This window comes from Ips typographus, linkage group LG6 (genome assembly GCF_016097725.1).
Source record: "Ips typographus isolate SLU linkage group LG6, UJ_Ityp_2.0, whole genome shotgun sequence".
NCBI lineage: Eukaryota > Metazoa > Arthropoda > Insecta > Coleoptera > Curculionidae > Ips > Ips typographus.
The window spans coordinates 2,462,357-2,480,472 of record NC_138427.1 but is presented as its reverse complement, the minus strand read 5'-3'; the positions used below and the strand labels follow the sequence as shown (position 1 = coordinate 2,480,472).

The 18,116-nt window shown below is 35.3% G+C and overlaps 6 protein-coding genes across 11 annotated transcripts; 4 read left to right on the top strand and 2 right to left on the bottom strand.

Annotated features, from left to right (window-relative positions):
* Nucleotides 1-19: 19 nt before the first annotated feature.
* On the top strand, nt 20-6,196 carry LOC145730547 (cytosolic carboxypeptidase-like protein 5). 3 transcript variants are annotated; one of them, XM_081981798.1, is made up of 11 exons: nt 20-155; nt 538-709; nt 1,441-1,584; nt 1,637-1,782; nt 1,847-2,179; nt 2,237-2,508; nt 2,556-2,716; nt 2,789-3,080; nt 3,143-3,347; nt 3,459-3,647; nt 4,558-6,196. In XM_081981798.1, the coding sequence occupies exons 2-11, from the start codon at nt 616-618 to the stop codon at nt 5,269-5,271; spliced, it is 2,550 nt and encodes an 849-aa protein (XP_081837924.1). In that variant the 5' UTR covers nt 20-155; nt 538-615; the 3' UTR covers nt 5,272-6,196. The 3 variants fall into 3 exon arrangements, with proteins under 3 accessions (XP_081837924.1, XP_081837922.1, XP_081837923.1); XM_081981796.1 differs by having other exon boundaries at nt 2,556-3,080; XM_081981797.1 differs by lacking the exon at nt 20-155 and adding an exon at nt 162-300 and having other exon boundaries at nt 2,556-3,080.
* Nucleotides 6,197-6,575: 379 nt separating this feature from the next.
* On the top strand, nt 6,576-8,289 carry LOC145730552 (trophoblast glycoprotein). The gene is made up of 2 exons (XM_081981806.1): nt 6,576-6,837; nt 6,988-8,289. The coding sequence occupies exons 1-2, from the start codon at nt 6,827-6,829 to the stop codon at nt 8,141-8,143; spliced, it is 1,167 nt and encodes a 388-aa protein (XP_081837932.1). The 5' UTR covers nt 6,576-6,826; the 3' UTR covers nt 8,144-8,289.
* A 113-nt stretch (nt 8,290-8,402) lies between these two features.
* On the bottom strand, nt 8,403-11,626 carry LOC145730554 (8-oxo-dGDP phosphatase NUDT18). The gene is made up of 5 exons (XM_081981808.1): nt 11,003-11,626; nt 10,801-10,938; nt 10,511-10,657; nt 8,850-9,126; nt 8,403-8,793 (listed from the first exon to the last, which is right to left on the bottom strand). Exons 1-5 carry the CDS (start codon nt 11,260-11,262, stop codon nt 8,602-8,604), a joined length of 1,014 nt encoding a protein of 337 aa, XP_081837934.1. The 5' UTR covers nt 11,263-11,626; the 3' UTR covers nt 8,403-8,601.
* Nucleotides 9,380-10,775, top strand: CycJ (Cyclin J). Of its 2 annotated transcripts, XM_081981810.1 has the most exons (6): nt 9,380-9,520; nt 9,574-9,669; nt 9,729-9,900; nt 9,955-9,975; nt 10,030-10,236; nt 10,292-10,775. In XM_081981810.1, exons 1-6 carry the CDS (start codon nt 9,482-9,484, stop codon nt 10,459-10,461), a joined length of 705 nt encoding a protein of 234 aa, XP_081837936.1. In that variant the 5' UTR covers nt 9,380-9,481; the 3' UTR covers nt 10,462-10,775. The 2 variants fall into 2 exon arrangements, with proteins under 2 accessions (XP_081837936.1, XP_081837935.1); XM_081981809.1 differs by having other exon boundaries at nt 9,955-10,236.
* Nucleotides 11,627-11,912: 286 nt separating the features above from the next.
* Nucleotides 11,913-15,679, top strand: LOC145730561 (transient receptor potential cation channel subfamily A member 1 homolog). Its single transcript, XM_081981816.1, has 6 exons — nt 11,913-12,288; nt 12,341-12,776; nt 12,837-13,129; nt 13,182-13,419; nt 13,682-13,858; nt 13,911-15,679. The coding sequence occupies exons 2-6, from the start codon at nt 12,352-12,354 to the stop codon at nt 15,595-15,597; spliced, it is 2,820 nt and encodes a 939-aa protein (XP_081837942.1). The 5' UTR covers nt 11,913-12,288; nt 12,341-12,351; the 3' UTR covers nt 15,598-15,679.
* LOC145730551 (radial spoke head 14 homolog) lies at nt 15,648-17,856 on the bottom strand. 3 transcript variants are annotated; one of them, XM_081981803.1, is made up of 9 exons: nt 17,567-17,798; nt 17,374-17,519; nt 17,208-17,326; nt 16,947-17,158; nt 16,732-16,889; nt 16,534-16,677; nt 16,328-16,486; nt 16,096-16,278; nt 15,648-15,680 (listed from the first exon to the last, which is right to left on the bottom strand). In XM_081981803.1, exons 1-8 carry the CDS (start codon nt 17,649-17,651, stop codon nt 16,111-16,113), a joined length of 1,191 nt encoding a protein of 396 aa, XP_081837929.1. In that variant the 5' UTR covers nt 17,652-17,798; the 3' UTR covers nt 15,648-15,680; nt 16,096-16,110. The 3 variants fall into 3 exon arrangements, with proteins under 3 accessions (XP_081837929.1, XP_081837928.1, XP_081837931.1); XM_081981802.1 differs by having other exon boundaries at nt 15,648-16,278; nt 17,567-17,797; XM_081981805.1 differs by lacking the exon at nt 15,648-15,680 and having other exon boundaries at nt 16,138-16,278; nt 16,328-16,476; nt 17,567-17,856.
* Between the last annotated feature and the right edge of the window lie 260 nt (nt 17,857-18,116).

The window sequence follows — 18,116 nt, the reverse complement described above, 5'->3', positions numbered from 1 at the left end:
AAAAATTCAAATTGATTTTGCGATGGCGGCAAATACCTTTCAAAACAAATGACAGTCTCGTCACACCTTGACATTTTTGACGCTTTGCTTATCTGTTAACTGTCACTTTTTTGTCAAATTGTCAAAAGCATAAAATGATTATGATTATGAAGAAGGTAAAAAAATCTAATCTATAATTACTAAATAATCTTATTTATTGGTTAAATTTCACTAATTTCAAATAATTAGATCTGTTAATTAGTGCATTACAGGTTTGTTTTATAGTTAAATGTATTCATACAAAGCTAGTAAGGCTTAATGGTAAGCAGTCAAAATCTGACTTGTTATAGTGCTCTTTAATTTTTGGTTCAATTTTAATGCCTGAAATAAGATTATTTGTTTATTGCAACTTGAAAATCAATTATCAACTGTGTTTCCATTCCTAAAATCTATATAAAGGTCTTTCATAATTTGGTATGCAAGCTAAACTAAAATTTGCTTGCTACAATCCCTATTAGTGTAACTTTTAACAGTAAACAAAATATTTTATTTTTTCAGAAACTGTAGTAATGTAGGTGAGGTTCAGTTGGTCAACTATGTGCAATATTCTACCATTGCCAAAGATAATTTTTTGAAATGGATGGTATTCAATGTTCTCAGTTTACTTTTTACAATAACTTTGATTCTGCCAACTTGGCTAGGGTTGAATTTTTACCCCAGGATGAAAGTTGTAAGTATTACTTATTCCACTAGTAACATGTACATTTTGATCTTTATTACTTTAGTTCTAATTTGCATTAAGTACACATTATGTCACATTGTCATACACAGTAGCAAGTAGCACTACACACCATTCAACATATAAAAAACATATTTTCTTATTTAAAATTTTAAAAATAAGTTTTGAGGCCACTGGAGGATTCTGATGGTTTCCTTACTGTCTTATTCTTATTAGTTGTCATGCATAACTCATGACTGAGAAAAAGAATAATTTTAATATGGTGTAGTTTATTAAATTGATCTTGATTTCCACTTAATTACAAAACCAGTTTTTAACTGAAGCCATCAAAACTACTGGCTATGGTTTTTGAGATTATGAGGTGCTTTGTTAGAATTTTACAGATGAAAATCTTAACAAATCATGCTCGATTATCTACCTACAAAGTACAAAGTTACTTTTTCTCTGCACCTTGCACTAACTTAGGAGGTAATCTAAACTATTAACTCTTGAAGAATTAATGTGCACAAAACCAACAGATTCCCTGAAGAAAGATGGCAATAATTACTAGTACCCTGCCTGTATAAAATCCTTTAACTAGGTAATATAAGTGTATTGATATTGTTTTGATATATCAACCAAAAAACAGAAAATACAACATTTCTTTAAATTTTACTGATTTAGTGGTTTTATTTCTTAATCCATGTACTGCATTATTACCATCCAAGACGTAACATTTTTAGCTACCTTAAAACAGTGCAGCTCTAGTAGTAAAGTGAGCACTGTTGAAACTCCTCATGCTGAATTTAATATATGGACAAAACCTGACTGTTTTGGTACTGAATTTGAAAATGGCAATAGAACTTGGTTTTATTTTGGTGTTAAAGGTAAAATAATTTTCTCTGAGAATGTGATTTTTTTTCTAATAATTGCTCCCAGCTCCAAGATCTGGAATGTTGGTAAAATTCAATTTGGTTGACTTGAATCGGCAAGGCAAAATGTACAGTCAAGGAATGGCTCCTGTGTATAAAATCATCCCTGGAAGACCTAAATGGGAGCGTATCCAGGACAAACCTGTATATAGTGTAATGCCAGGATCTGCACAGAAAGTACTAGTGGAAATTTATTGTGGTTTGTTTGGTATTGCAGATAAACGACGATATTTTTACATTATCGTTCAAGTATCGCAGCCCAGAAAGTCCAGACAGTTGTACATACTTTGCCTTCACTTATCCGTTTTCTTATACAGAACTACAAAAAATGCTAGTCAATATTGATACCAAATTTCAGTCTATACAACCAATTTCAGAAGATGATATTTATTATGTTAGGGAAACGGTTTGTCATTCTTTGGAAGGTAGAAATATTGACTTAATTACTATATCTTCTTACCACGGTATAACCATGGAAAGAGAACTTAGATTAAAGAATCTGTTTCCCTGTAAAAATGTTCCTCGTCCTCATAAGTTTACTGACAAAAAGGTGAGATTGTATTTTTATAAAAAAGATAAATGGCTAATTTGGTTAAAATTGCATCAGGTAATCTTTATTTCTGCTCGAGTTCACCCGGGGGAAACCCCCTCTTCATTTGTATTCAATGGAGTGCTCAATTTTCTGCTGTCCAGAGAGGACTTACAGGCTCAGATTCTGCGCAAGCACTACGTGTTCAAACTAATCCCTTTTTTAAACCCTGACGGGGTTTCCAACGGTCACTACAGAACTGACACTAGAGGCGTAAATTTGAACAGGGTGTATCTGAATCCAAGTTTTACGGAACATCCGTCTATTTATGCTGCTAGAGCTTTAATCAGGCAAGTTGGATCTTATTGCAAACCCCAACAACTAAAGTCGTTTATAGGTATTACCATTTTGGGGACGAAAGGGAGGACACCATTCCCAAATGCGACGTTTGCCGTATGCATCCCACAGCCGAATCGGACAACGTAAACATGCTGTCCAGCATGACGCTAAACGAGGGCGAGTCCGGGGATCAAAGCAGCGAATCGTGGTGCACGAAATGTAATGAATCGAAAGCGATTCTGGCAGATTCAACATTAGGGCCACCGTTTAATCTACCTACGCGTTGTTTAGGGCATAATTTTTGTCGTCAATGCGGTTGCAAACTTACCCACACCGAAAGTAAAGAAGAAGTCAAGTTTGAAGCGGTTAATCATGGTGATGTAAACTCCAATGAGTCAGGTTTGTTTCTGTACCTGGATCTGCATGGACACGCTTCGAAAAAGGGCGTGTTCATGTACGGCAACCATTTTGATGACTTGGAACGTCGAGTGGAATGTATGCTCTTGCCGAAGTTGATGGGACTGAATAATCATCATTTTCATTTCCAAGGATGTAACTTTACTGAAAGGAATATGTATCTCAGGTGTGTTTCTTTGTATTGAATGTTTTACTGAAAGGATTGACTATTTTTTGTCTTGATTTCAGGGATAAACGGGATGGAATGAGCAGAGCTGGATCTGGTCGGGTAGCCGTACTATCTCTTACTGGCATTATCAAAAGTTACACGTTAGAGTGCAACTATAACACTGGGCGGTTCGTCAACGTTTTGCCGCCTACCGTAAAGAAAAACTCAGGCAAGATGCAGACGTTACCAGTGCCGCCCAAATACACTCCACAGATATTCGAAGAGGTACTAAAGTTTCTTCTTGCTTAATGGATCAGAAATAATTCTCATTCTTGAGATTTTCTGCAAAACACACTGATCAGAATCTTAATAATACAAAACTAAAAAATATTTCAGGTAGGACGCTCTTTGGGCGCATCTATATTGGATATGACTGGCCAAAATCCATTTTCGCGTCTTCCAAACTCGGAATTTCATAGTTTGACTGGTTTAAGAGAGTGGCTGCGGACTAGCTGCTGTTCGAACAATTTCGGTGACGCCCGACCGAAACTGTCCCGAATGCGCAGCTCGCCTGTTCAAATTCAGGTAGGCCAGCTAGACAATAATTGTGATGTACCCGTGTCCATAACCAATTGTACGTTGTCTTAGAATTTGCTTTTTGACTTTGAATAGTTGTAATAAGGTTGAGTGTCCTCAATGGCAGATTTAAAACTTTTGATGGTTCTGCAAAATTAAAATTGTCTAACAGTTCTTTTTGATCAGACAGGATCAATCCCTACTGTATATTTTTACATTTTTTATATCATACCCAAATATCCAAGTACTTTCGTTCTGGGTGTGTTTGGGTGGTACAAGTTTATTAAACGATTTTTGTCATATTTGTTGAAACTACATTTGCCAATGCCCTGCATGATTGTTTCTAATTTTTTTAGTGGTTTTATTTACACCGTAACCAATTTTTGCATACCATTAAATAAACCTGTGGCTAATGACTTGACAGGTTTTATCTATGTGCTTTTGATTTGCTTATTAAATTTTTGAACTTAAACACTGTTTTATTTTAGTTGCACTTTTTGTATTTTGTAGTTCAAACTTCTCAGATGCTCCTCATTGAATTTGAATTTTCAGGTTTTTACTACTAAAATGCACTACACGAGTAAACTAAAAAAAACTAAATAACTTCTGAATTAAACAAACATTTTAACATTAAGCAACATGTGTAAATAACTATACTTAATATAAAATGGAACATGTCTGAGTTTTGGTTATATTTTTATTTATAACCATCTGAGACGTTTGATAACGGTGTAGAAACTGGTTTGATTTTTGTTTCCTTTGGCAGCGGCCGTACATGCTGTGTTGTCATCGTCGTGCACTCTCCCCTTTCTAAAAATAAACTGTAATTATAGAAGATTTAAGGCATCAGGCATCACCCTATTTGTATAGCGGGTGCGTACAATAAAATAAACAGTTGGTAAGTTATTATATGGTTTAGGTGAAGCCTCGCATTGGAGTGGTGCAGCGCATCAGCAGACTGTCTTTGAGGAAATTACCGAAACAGATCGGTAGTAAAATGCGTGCCGCCAACTTGGTGGTGCCCGTAGAACGTAAAGAGAACTTAGTATGTCATAGCGCCCTTAGCCAACCAAGTTGTTCGAAATCGAGCTCAAAGCTGGTCAGACCCATAAAGTCCAAGAGCCGCAAAGACTTGTCGTTAAAAAACAAAAACTTGTCCCCAAACAAACTAAAGGGACGCGGTCCTATCGTTAACGAAAGTAATCTCGCTAGTGTTGAGCCAGGTCAGTCAGACAGCACTAAACAAAAAAGCGAAGAAAATCTACACTTAAGAGAGATATGCTTTATTAAAAATACCGAGGGTAACAAGACCATCATCGCCAAATACAAAAACAACAAGGAAAGTGAGGAATTTGATGATAGCTTGGTGGTATCTTGGGACGCGCCCACTTCCAAAGCAACCGTATTCACGCAGAAAACTAGAGTAAATTCGGCGCCACGTTTCGTCCAGAACAAATCGCCTTCCGAACCGGGCACTAGCAAACAGGGTACCTTCCGCATTCACAATTTTACGAAAAATTATCCTCTGGGAAAATCGAAATTGGTCAAAAAACAGACTCTGCGCCGATTGGCCAGTGCCACGGAACTGGGCAAAATCGATCGGAAGAAAAAGAGAAAGTTACGCATTAAGTGATTTTTGGGCATGGAGTTGTATGTGGACGGAACGGAAATACTTAGCGGGATAGATGTGCGAAATTGTTGTTAAGGCATATTATATACAGGATGGTTCACTATAATGGAAGTTACTTTGGATGTGCAAAAACTTGCTGATTTATCAGTAATATTCTCTAAACTATTTATAGATGAATAACGTAGTAAAAACCTAACGTACTGATAACTACTAACATTTTTAACAATTGTTTCAATCAATCAGTCATTTTCTATTCCCAGTGAAACACCCTGTATTTGTCCAAAATTAATGTTGATATATTGTACTTTTTGCTGTTACCGACTTTGTATTCTTAAAATTGTAAGTACTCACGTGTACTCATATTCTGCATATAACTATAAATATATAAAAAAACACAAATCTTTTTGTTGAGTTTGTTTGTTGCATGTGATACCAAATTAAATTGAAAAAATCACATGTAGAGTGTTGTATAATAAATTGGTCGTATTTCAGTGTCAAAGTTAGTAATGGATATAGTCTCTGTACTACGTTTAGTATGGAGAGTTAAAATTATAATCTGGTAAACAACAGGCAACACTGTTTTGCTGCTACTATAGGTAATTTGTATTGTTTGATCTGATAAAAGTGCATAAGTTATACAGGGGCATCCAATTATGTGTCACACTCCAATTACTAACCAAATAATTGTCATTTTTGGTATATAAGCGCTCTAAAAGCTAATTCGACTGCCAGATTATAGTCACAATAATTTTGATCTAATATCAACAGGAATGAAACTTTTTTGAGTGAGACACTTAATAAGATGTACATGTTTGGAAAACTGAGAGTGATATGATTTTGTGATTATTAAGTTGTAATAAAAAAGTAGTTTATTTTGTTTATATGTTTTTAGTTGACGGTTAATAAAGGGCTATAATAACTTATTTAATATCTGGTTTTATTCGTTTTTTTTCTACCTTTACTATTTTTTGTAACAAATATCAAAACATTTTATATTTTGTCAGACTGGTTTAATTGTGTTTTAATTTAAATGTGTGAAACTTCGGCACATATTAATTTTCGTTTTAAAAACAGGCTATAAAAGTAAGCTATACCATATCGTCCTTGGCCGATTTAAGACTTCATTACACAAAAAATTTTTTAAAGAAAAAGTGATTTTAAATTTCTTATAATTTGTGGAGATTCTGACTTTCTACTTTGTTTTTCCCTTGGTAATTCAGTAGCAATTACCACATTTATTACATATTTTTTTTCTTAGTTGTCTTTGTTCTACGCATTCTGGTAAGGAAGGACAACCATACCATATACAAACTATAACCGACCCCTCTACCATGCCCATACCTCGACGCACCTGACCATCGGCCGGTCGTGCTGGTTGGATCATCAATTTTTACCTTTGCGTCTTGCTTACGACATACCGGGTCAAACAAATAACTTAAGCCTGTTCTGGTTTAACCCAACACTGTGCAGCGAATTTATAGTTTACACGTATATTTAGTTTAATTAGGTACTTATAAAAAACTTGTTTAGCTATGAGAACATATTTGAAGCACATTAAATGAGTTCCAGGTAAGTCATTTGTATAATTTCTTTATTTTATAATAAGTCGTTTAGTCATTGCATCAATTGTTTCCTACGCGAGACCTTCAAACGTTTTATATTATGAATATGATTTGCTAAATAAATTTTTTTAATTGGAAATTTCCTTCTGACTTACAGTATGAAGGCCACAATAGCCCACTTTTCTCTGCTAATATTGATGCTACTGTTTGCGTCCGCTTTGGCTGGAATAAACAAATGTAGAAGCAAACTTCTGGAAGCATGCGTCTGCGGGGAACAGTACATAGAAAGAAACACTAAATTCGTAGTTAACTGTACCAACACAGGATTTACTAGCACCGAAATGTTGAAGGAGTTGCCCGAACAAACCAATATACTTATATTTACAGGAAACCACCTTAACGTGTTGCCAATCAACATTTTCGGGGATGATCCTTACTTGAGCGAACTTCAAGTCATAGATATGAGTAATAATGGCATACGAGAAATTAAGGGAAAGACGTTTCATCACGTGACCAACGTGGAAAGGTTGATACTTAATCATAACAACATCTCTATAGCCGAGGAAGACGATAGGAATTTCCATCATCCTCGGGTATTTTCCAATTTTATTAATTTGCAACAGCTTCATTTAACTAACGCATTTGCCGATAATACTGCTGCCGAGTTGGCCGACGATTTACATGATATTTTTGTAAACAGCAACCTGACAAAACTATACAAATTGCACTTGGAGCAAAATGAAATTATCAATTGGAAAGACGATAGGGTGTTTTGTGATTTACCCAACCTGCATGATCTCTACTTAGGTGATAACAAGATTCCTTCTTTAAATTTTGATGTGATGTGCTTGAAAAAACTGCGATATTTAGACTTGGAGTTCAATAATATTACTAAGATTACTCAAAAGGATCTGAATATTTTCGATAAGTTGGCTAACGATCCGTCAAGGGATGAACCGTTGACTGTAGAATTGGGCAACAATCCCTTCAAGTGCGATACCGCAGCTAGAAATTTGTACCTTTGGAGTCTGGAAACTAAAGTAAAAATTCGGAATGAAGACAAGTTGGAGTGCACCAACATCCAAAACGGAAAGAGGTACATTATGAATTTGAAAACATTAACAGACTCTAAACAGGCTAGGATCTCCAAGGCATTAACAGTATTATTAGTGGTTTTAGTGTGCATTTTAACCACTCTAGTGGCAGCTTATGTGTATCTAAAACATGATGCTGTACGAACTAAATTTTCTCCTGTGCTTGAAGCCATAACTCGTAAAGTGCAATATACCACCATAGAATCTCAGGAAGTGTGAAAAAGCGGTCAATTAACGGGAAGTGTAAAAGTGTACTATTTGGAGAATTTATGAAGGTTGGGAATTTAATTTGGTTTTACACTGATAATGAGTTATATTATAACTTTTGACAAACAAATACATGACTGCTATGTGTACTAGACTAATTTTTGTGAATTTATATGCCTTCCAACGTAACATATTTTAATGTATGTTAGCTTTTTCTGTTGTCCCAATAAATACTTATTCAGGAAGTCAGGAGAAAAATAAACGAGCTGGCTTAGTATATAAAAAATATATATTCAGTATCGCATTTCTCAATTTATAAAATATACATATTGTTATGTACTTAAACAATATTAGTAATGTGTAAAAATAAGTAGTAAATAAATAATTGCAGTACTCATAAACTCTGGATTGGTAAATAATCAATCAATAACAAAAAATATACATAAACTAAATAAAAGATGAACACGGAATTATTTAATAACGTGGAATTGAATAGTGGCATTCTTGGACACTACTCTTTGTAATAATTTTTCTCCCAAGTCCTTTGATACCTCGTGCCATACGCATTTTCCTATAATGGACGTTTCTTCGAGAGGGGCACGGAACGATACTAATAAGGTAAGACACACACCGTCTTTGTCTTCAATGGGTTCATGCTCTACCTGCAAAAGACTTATTAATGTTTTTATTCAATAATTATCATAAGTGTTTTCCGTACTGATAAAAGCCCATGAGGTTTGTGAGTAGGAACCTCGGCTCCAAACAGGTGTACCATGAATTTCCTCAACGTAGAGTGGATACTTTTACTGGGGTTAACCTGGCAGGTAGGTAAATGCCATGAAGTTCGTTCGCTGAGTAGTACGTGTACCCTGTTTGTGGCCTTTTTTTTAATTACAATCACTAGACGTAGGAGGAGTAATGGATACGGTCTTAGACATGGTAGTTGATCCTTGTACCATGTCAAATCATTTGATCTTCTAGCTTGTGTGTAAAGTCTAAATTAAAAAAATATATCATCTTAAAAGATGCGTAAAGTCAGCCAGATTAATCATTTTAAAAGTAAAATTTTAGGTCGTTTGGAACAAGATGGTTAAATATGATAATTGTTGATAAGTTGATGGAATAACCAAACAAATTCTTACTTGAAGCAAAAGGTAAATAAAATGAAAATATTTATCAAACGCATTGCGATGCTATTGTACAGTCGTCAACTGCTTTGTAATATTCCAAAAAGTATGCGTACAAAAAAAACTTTGGTAAAAATAGGGGCCAATGCAAAATACCCTAAAAGAAGTTGAATCAGTTAACAAAAGCCCTCACAAGTCTGAACAAAAAAGGAACTGACTCGCAATGACTCATCTAATCAACAATAAGGCGTCCTTTTCTAACGTGAGTGTCTTTGCATTACAGTTTCACATACATTGATTGCCTTTATTCCACAGTTTCATGATGAAAGTGACGTTTATCGAGATGACTTTAACAAAATCGTGAAACAACGTGAAAATATTAGGATTCCCTATTTGCACGCTTCACCACAGGTTCGTATACAAACCTTAATTTTTTATTATTTATGCATTAACCGAATAGTTCAATCTAGCTGTCATATCGGCATAGTTTAGTAAACTATTTAACAAAACTATGCCAAGCTAAAAGTTTCAGCCACTGTTGTCTTCACCTTGCCGTCTATCTGACGGATGTTTTCATGGATTCGCACTATGTCAAACCGGAAAAGCTTTTAATGCTTGCAAATGTTTGTTTACTGATTGCAGGTTTCTTTTTTTAAACCTTGAATTGGTTAACATTTTATATAATTAATTTTGCAGCCAAGTTTGAAGAGAATACAAGTGACGTGCCTAAGGTTTTTGAATTAAACCTACTACTACCAAATTCCTATTCAGTTCAAGAGTATAAAAACTGGGAAGTGGCGGTTCTCGACTTTTTCTCTTGGTATGTGCGGTTTCCAACAGCAGCTCATTACACCCATTACTACCTTAAAGCAGCATTAACTCAAGAGGATATTGAGGACACCCCTCTAAAATCTTTCTATACTCTTTTTTACCAAATTCACCAACATGTACTTGATTACCTCAATGAAGTACTGAATAGTAAGCTATTCCAAACATACCAATTGTCTTTGTTGTGATAAAAAACTTTTGGTAGATGAACATTACATGCATGATTTTAAACCATCCCAGGTGGCCGCTGGTATAATTGCAGCCAGCAGGATTCAGTGTGGACTACAAGCATGGACAAACAAGCTCCAATCTTATACAAGTTACACTTTGGAGGACATAAGTGGGTCTTTGCACTCTTTATATGTTAAGAAGTAAGCTTACATATTGAAGACTGGACAGTGTAAGGTCCTAATAATTGACTCACCTGGCTTTTTCTACTAAATGCACAATGTCCATGGCTCTCAGTGAAAGATCATCCAAATTAGAAATCCATTTGGCTTGAAGAGACTCTTTGTCAGCTTGTGTCAGAGTTTTTAGAATACCCCCAGTTACTTTTCCAGTCAAAACAAACCTATCAAAGAGTTTGTTTTGAGTTATTTTTTTACTTAAATGAATTGTAATATTTAATTTTATATTCCAGTGTGAACCAAGCTTGTACTGGTAAATTTTTTAGATTGACTACTGAGAAATGTGTTATTCTTAATATTGACCAACCTCATCCATGCTCCTCCAGCACTTTCCACCATCAATAAAGTAGTGCAATCAATTGCAAGTCCAGTTTCTTCCAAAACTTCCCTCTTACATGCCTCTACAATAGTCTCACCTTTTTCCATTCGGCCTGCTGGCAAATACCTTGAAATAAAATAAACTTAATTTTGCAATCTTTCAAACTGGGACAACAATACAAAGTACATACCACTTGCCGGAACAAGACTGTTTAGCTTCTTGCATCATCAACACATCCCCATATTCATTTAGAATCACACCTGCTACAATATAGGTTACAGTTTCACCTAAAACAGGTTTGTAATGGGGATCTACATTTGGTTGGATTCCTTGGGACTCTAGTGCTTCGTTCTGTTCCTCCAGTGAAAAATCGCATATTTCAGCCTCTTCGCCAGTTAGAGACAGGCCTTTTAGTACTCTAATTAAGTTAGTTTCCACAGTATCTGGCATTTTTTTGCCATTTATTCGCACACAGTATACAGTATAGTTGACTATTTAGGAATGCATTTGTAAAGAATGTGTCAGTTTAATGAGTTAGATCAGGTTTGTAAAAAGGTAATTACAAATTAAAAATACCTTTGCTGTGTTGAAACAACTGTTAAAACGGAGGAATACGCATGTGTGGTGTTCGTTCGTAGTAAGAGAGCATATGAATTTTAATCAGCATTATTAAGCATTTAGCAATGCGAGGCGAGGATCGCCTGAAGAAAAACGGTATAATTAACTAATTCCTAAAGATCCAAATAACTGTAATTTGTTTTCTTTTATTTGAACTTTAAATTAAAACGTCATGAAGAACAGGGACCGCGTTTATTTTGAGGTTATGGTATGGACAGACTGACAGAAAAAATCGAATGAGAATGTCATAACAGCTATTCACGTGACCACGATATAGGAAAGTCTAATTATTTCCTCGTGATTAATTGTCAACTACGTCACATTTGAAAGGGTGGTATGATAGAAATTCTAAACGAACTAACTCTACAGGGTGAATTCAACATTCTACAGGGTTACCAAACAAATGCGCCCACTGTTAATTTCAAATTTTCAAATCTACCACATTTATCGCGCTCAATTCTTAAGCTTTAAAATTTAAAAATCCTGAAACTTCTCCAAAACTATATATTTTTAAGGCGCTTAATGAACTCCTTATTAAATTATCAATTTTTAAAAAATACTCTGTTGAGAATCAAGTTTTGGGTCAACTAGTAATTTTTGATAACGTTACCCAAACCCGTTATTAAAAATTGATTTTCATTTAGAGAAATACCTTGCAAGGCTTTACAAATAATGTATATAAATATTTCAATGTTAGTTTAAGTTTAAAAATAAATTAAACAAACACAGATGCTTTCTCTTTAGGTTTAGGCAGTTCATCATATTTAACAGTCGAAAACTCATCACATTCACTCAAAATTGTTCATTCAAATCAAATCTATATTATGACAAAATATTAAAAATTCAATATATTTACAGGTAAGCTTACTTCTACTTAACGAGTTAAAATTTAGAAACACTTGTTTTTCAGTGAAACTGAAAATGCATCATCAAAAATCATCCAAAAGACCACTGTTCAAAATTTTGGTTAGCGTTATGATGCGTTTATTCAGATTATTCGCTTGTCCAATTAAGAAAGCTGATATTATTTTCGGAGATGCTGAGTCCTTAGGGGCTGAAATCCTCGAATCCTGTCAATCTATAGAAAATAAGTTTTTCAAGAAAATATCCTGTGTCAGTCAAAATGTTGTTCCTCTATCCGTTAATTCTTTGAAAAGGAGTATTTACAATGAATTGGGTAAATGTGGAAGTACTCAGTTGTTGAATGAAGGTTTGACCCTGGCGGACTTAAAACTCCGGCTGACGAAATGCACTACCAAGGAAATTAATGCTGCCCTATTATGGAGCGCTTTCCATAAAAATTGGGATTTGGTTCAGGAATTGGTAAAACTTGGAGCTGATATCAGGCAAGTCACAAACTGTTTTAAATTATTTTTATAGTTTTTGTAAATTGCAAACAAATTTAGTTACTCAGAGAGCGTTCACGGACTAACTGCCCTTCATGTTGCGGCTTTTGTGGGTTGCGCCCATACTACCAAACTTTTAGCTCTACTAGACCGCAGCCTTGTTAATCGCATCAACAAATACTACAGCCCTTTACATTGTGCTGCCTTATCTAATCGGCCAGACACTGCCTTAATTCTTCTAGACAACGGTGCTCGAATTGACTTAATGACTAATGGTCCCGATTATGAAACTCCCTTGTATTTGGCTGTTAAGAATGATGCTATTGATTGTGTAAAGCTGTTTGTTGAACGAGGTAAGTTGAGTAAGTTGTCACTACTAGTTAATTTAACTTTAGTAACTTGCAGGCGCTTACATATATCAAGAAGGTAAATTAGGGGATGTTTCTCCGCTATTTCTAGCGGCTGAGCTTGGGCGATCTGAATGTTTAAAAATTATTCTCAATCAAAGTACTGTTAACTGTAACGAGTGTAGGAAATCAGGCAGTGGAAACACAGCCTTACATATTGCTGCTCAGTATGGACATAGCGACTGTATTGAAGTTTTGCTAAGTTATGGAGCAAACCCTGATTTGCCTAACTACAGGTAAGTTTTGCAAAACCTACCAAAACTGAAATAAAAATATTCTGGCGCAGTTAATCAATCATCACAACTAAATATAGCTGCTAACCAAGCACATAAGTTTCAAACAGACAAATATTTTCAAGAACAACACCAAATAATATTTATTAAAGGAATCGTTTTTCGTAGAAATAGCAAAGTAGGCTTTTTGAGTTTGATGAAAACTAGCTTGATTTATGACTTCACTCTAACTAATCAAATAATAAAACTATATGAAACATTGCAGAAAACAAACTCCTTTACATATTTCGGTAAAATCCAACTCATACTCCTGCGTCATCGCTCTAGTTAAAAAAGGAAATGCCAATTTAAACGTCGAGGACGACAACAAACGAACCCCTCTGCACAAAGCTGTAGAACTAATTTCAGACAGCCGAAAAGACCTTGTGAAATTCCTTATTGAGTATGTTTGCCACGTTTCCGATTGGATTCCGTTAATAAATACTTTATTTCAGAAACGGTGCTAATCTAAACGCTCAAGACCAACACGGATTCACTCCTTTGCACGTAGCTGCCCTAAACCAACTGTCATACTGTACCAGTGTTTTGATACGAAGCGGAGCGGATTTTTCTATCAAATCCAATTCCGGTATCACAGCATTCTCGTTAATAGCGAAGAAAACTCCGTCAGCATTTCAAGCTATCCGCGATCAGCTAACCCAGCATATCACCTTACTTCATCATACTGACGCATTAAACGAAGTTGAAATGAAGTTTGACTTCAAAAATGGACTGCACCATCCTAAAGAGTATTGGGTGTTGAATTCTTTCATTGATGCCGGTCACAAAGAGATGCTATGGCATCCATATATTGTCGCTTTTTTATTTGTAACTTGGCGCAGAATGCGTAGATGTTACTACGGAATGATTTGCAATTCCGTGCTGTTTAGTATTATTTTGTTGATTTACGTTTTGACTGCTTTAGCCTACGATTGTGATCGGAAAGTTCACGAAGCAGGTTCAAACTCTACAGTTCACTGTACCAATCAATCAATTTTGAACCGCTTACTTAAGGATGGTCCTTTGAGCTTGGAAACCCAATGGTACATTTTATTTTACTTTACGCTGTCTTTAATTTACAGGAAGGTTTATGGATTCTATGGTTATCCTTCATTGAGGGAGTATTGTGCGAATTGGGGTAATGGTTTAGAGTGGACTGGTATTATTAACGTGTTTATAATATCTTTTTTGTACACTGGGAGAGTAGAAACCTGGCAGGTTCATTTGGGTGCTTTTGGAGTTATATGTTCTTCGTGTAATGTTATGTACCTAATTGGCCAACTACCCTTATTTGGACCTTATGTAGAAATGTTCCAGAAGGTTGGAGGTGAATTTCAAAAACTTTTGTTGGTATTTTTTCCATTTTTGGTTGGTTTTACCATAGGTTTTTGCATAATCTTTCCCAATTCTTCCACATTCTATAATCCTATAATCGGTTTTATATCCACCTTAGTTATGATGACAGGTGACATGAACTACAACATTTTACTAGATTATTCCAAAGACGAAGACTCGTCGAATTTTGCTAGATTCACATCCCAGTTACTTTACATGCTCTTTCTTCTGTTTGTCACTATCATCTTGATGAACCTTCTGGTTGGAATAGCAGTTCACGATATTCAAGGCCTTCAGAAAACCGCAGATCTATCCAGACTGGTTAGACAAGCTAAAATGTGCTCTTACGTCGAAATGTCCCATTTCAATCGCAGCAAACTGGCCATAGGTATAATGTCATTTTTGAGGGTGACACCAAAACCGTATATTCCGGAGTTGACAGTTAAACCTTTAGACCCTTTGGACACGCCCATACCTAGAGAGGTCATACAAGCATCGTACGATTTGGCAAAAAACAAAGAAACCCAGAAAAACAACATTTTGAACCGTACTCGCAGTGAATGCGCTCAAAGAAAGAGATCTCAAAGTGGATTAACCAAATTCAAAAACAAACTGGACGCGAACAATTTAAATCACTTGATAAGCCAGCTGAATAAGCAAAGCGAGGAACTGAAATGTGTTTTGCAGGAGATTTTTGAAATTAAAGAGATTTTGAAAGGTGGTTGTTCACCTACTAGTCTTAAAGATGAAGATTTGTTTTACAGCCCAGAGCAAATAGCTGAAGAATTAAAGGAAAGTGTAAAGTAGCTGCCAGTTTTTTTCTAGATATTGTTCCAAGACTGTAAAACTACAAAGTCTTGATAATAAAAAATGTTATGTATTGACAGAATGGGCCTGCCCCACAATTTTTTTTTATTTCATAACTACAAAGACGGATTGAAAATATTATACACGTATTTTTTTGTTTTCAAAAATATTAAGTCTAAATAGAAAAAAAATGTTGATAAAAACTACATTAATCTCATGTTTTAAACGCCCGCCGCCGGTGACGTACTACACTATCAACCAATCAGCGACAAGAAGTAAAACAGATGGCGTGCAACAGCCAATAAAATCGCCCAGAATTACGTACGTCACATGCGCGCCAAAACAGATCTTTTAATTTTAATGGACAAATTCAAACTAATGTAGGAACATTTACGACCATAATTTTTTCTTCAAGAATATGAAAAATTAGTTTTTTGATCCTATTCTTTCGATTCCAGTCATTAAAACAAAAATTTATGATATGTGGGATAGGCCCATTGGTACGGAAGAACATTACAATTCTTTACTTTGTGGTGTCCACTGTAACATGGTCATGAGTGTACTTTTGTAACTTTGAATTTCAGGTCGGTCTTCCCTTAATTGTATACTTTGCACATCTTTGTAATGTTTCACTCTCACCTCTGTCCTCACCGATGGATGTTCACATAAACTCGTCAGAGCCTAAAATCGTGAATGAGTTTAGTACATTAAACTATTAAGTTGAACATACTTTAATAGCAAAAATTTGTCCAGAAGGATTCAATTTGTTTCTGGATAGTTGCACCAATCGTGAAGGTAATCCTTTGATTTTACTGGCTGCGATTTTCTCACAACTTTTGATTGTACAGAACGTAATTGCTTCTGCAGCCGCTGTGTGTACTTCAGACCTCTGTGAATTTAGTGCTAAAAAATACACTATTTTGTAGAACAACTTACCTCATCATGTAGCAAACGATTAAAGTCGGGTAGAAGGTTTAATTCTTTGGCTAATTTCCGTCCTTCCTTGATCATGCACAGTCTCACTATTGCCTGACAGGCTTTGGCCAGAATAGTATCTTCAGTTCTGTCTAACAATTTGACCTACAAAGTTCAGTAGTACATAAGTCCCATAAGTATGGAAGTGTTTTCACACACCAAAGTTTCAAATCCTTGTTCATCTAAAGCAATTTTCTTCCCGTCGCAATACAACAACCACTTTAAAGTTTCTAAGTGCATTTCCACTATTTCCGTGTGGTCGTTAAGGTTTGTTAATAAAACTGGTATAAAGCCAGCTTCCACTAACACATCAGCAGCTTAAATAAGGTTTTAAGATGCATTTACTTGGTTAGGAGGAAATATTATTACTCAACTCATCCAATATCGAGCAACCATTTCTAGGCAGGCAGCCACCGCAATACGAACGTCCGCGTACTCATCCTCAACTTTATCCAAAAGATTTTTTAATAATGTTTCATTGTTAACTATTGCTTCCTTCCCCATTGCCACTCCAGCCATCACTTTTAAGGTAAATGCTGTTCTTTGTCTTATTGCCGGGATTTCATGAGCCAGCAAATCCACTAGTCTTATTAAGCTTTTTAAGTTTGTTTTACTCCAATTTGTACCCCAGTTACCTATCTACAATTTTAAGGTTGATTGCTTCGTAGCACTTTTCTGGATCATGAACTAAATCAGAAATACTAGTAAGTGCCGCCACCACCACTTCAAGGTTCTTGCTGTGCAGTTCGCGTCTCTTTAAAAATAAAGTTAATATAAAAACACCTGAAATAGTTACACTACCAGTTTTGGCAAGGCCCATCTTCCAAAACTTTCAGCTCTTCTAGTCGGATCTACATTATTTACTGGTATGGTAGGTTGTTCGGATGTGAGACGATTAAAAGGGGGTTCCAAATCGTGTTCGTCGATATTTGTGATGCCATCCCATGCTAGAAATGATCAATATAAAATGGACCAAAAAAAAATTCCAAAGTACCTCGTTGAACAACACGATTTAGTAGTCCAGGATTGAAGTTTTTGCAACTGCCTTGTAGATATGAGTTTTTGTTGTAAGAGTACATTGTAAAATGATGTATTCAGAAAATTGTTAGTAAAGTAGTCAGTCAATTTGACAATAACACTTAGTTGTCAGAATAACACAAGTGCAGAATTTCTTATTTTATAAATAAAATGTTTGATGATGTTTTGCGTGGTGTTTAGTTTTGTAAGGAAAAAACCAAATCAAAGACAAAAATCTCATTTAAGATTTGTATTCTAAATATTCCCTTTATGATCTAACCTCTTATCGTCCTGTAAAATAGTTTCAAGCTAATCTTTTGCACATTTAAGCGTGCACTTGCTTTAAAATTACTCTAGCAATTTAGTATCATTAAAATGATGCAAGTACATGGTACTTAATAAAAATGACCCTGACTTCATTCGATGGCGTATTAGAGAATTATTTTTAAATAATATGTCCTTATCAAACCCATCAATAATGATGCTTCTACTAAAGCATCCGCGTAATGGGAAAATCGGAAATAGCC

Excerpts from the sequence above, each read along its gene's own strand:
- LOC145730554 (XM_081981808.1), bottom strand. The coding sequence starts at position 11,262 with ATGCCAGATACTGTGGAAACTAACTTAATTAGAGTACTAAAAGGCCTG. Across the intron at positions 10,939-11,002 it reads CAGTCTTGTTCCGGCAAGTG|GTATTTGCCAGCAGGCCGAA; the intron begins GTATGTACTTTG and ends TTTTATTTCAAG. Across the intron at positions 9,127-10,510 it reads CATTTAGTAGAAAAAGCCAG|ACTTTACACACAAGCTAGAA; the intron begins GTGAGTCAATTA and ends TTTTTAATTTAG.
- LOC145730551 (XM_081981803.1), bottom strand. The coding sequence starts at position 17,651 with ATGTACTCTTACAACAAAAACTCATATCTACAAGGCAGTTGCAAAAAC. Across the intron at positions 17,159-17,207 it reads AACCTTAAAATTGTAGATAG|ACTAGTGGATTTGCTGGCTC; the intron begins GTAACTGGGGTA and ends AAGCTTAATAAG. Across the intron at positions 16,487-16,533 it reads ATCGTTTGCTACATGATGAG|AGGTCTGAAGTACACACAGC; the intron begins GTAAGTTGTTCT and ends CTAAATTCACAG.
- LOC145730561 (XM_081981816.1), top strand. The coding sequence starts at position 12,352 with ATGCATCATCAAAAATCATCCAAAAGACCACTGTTCAAAATTTTGGTT. Across the intron at positions 13,420-13,681 it reads CCTGATTTGCCTAACTACAG|AAAACAAACTCCTTTACATA; the intron begins GTAAGTTTTGCA and ends GAAACATTGCAG. Across the intron at positions 13,859-13,910 it reads CTTGTGAAATTCCTTATTGA|AAACGGTGCTAATCTAAACG; the intron begins GTATGTTTGCCA and ends ACTTTATTTCAG.
- CycJ (XM_081981809.1), top strand. The coding sequence starts at position 9,482 with ATGACTCATCTAATCAACAATAAGGCGTCCTTTTCTAAC. Across the intron at positions 9,670-9,728 it reads ATTTGCACGCTTCACCACAG|CTGTCATATCGGCATAGTTT; the intron begins GTTCGTATACAA and ends AGTTCAATCTAG. Across the intron at positions 9,901-9,954 it reads TGTTTGTTTACTGATTGCAG|CCAAGTTTGAAGAGAATACA; the intron begins GTTTCTTTTTTT and ends TTAATTTTGCAG.
- LOC145730547 (XM_081981796.1), top strand. The coding sequence starts at position 616 with ATGGATGGTATTCAATGTTCTCAGTTTACTTTTTACAATAACTTTGAT. Across the intron at positions 2,509-2,555 it reads GCTGCTAGAGCTTTAATCAG|GTATTACCATTTTGGGGACG; the intron begins GCAAGTTGGATC and ends AGTCGTTTATAG. Across the intron at positions 3,648-4,557 it reads GCTCGCCTGTTCAAATTCAG|GTGAAGCCTCGCATTGGAGT; the intron begins GTAGGCCAGCTA and ends TATATGGTTTAG.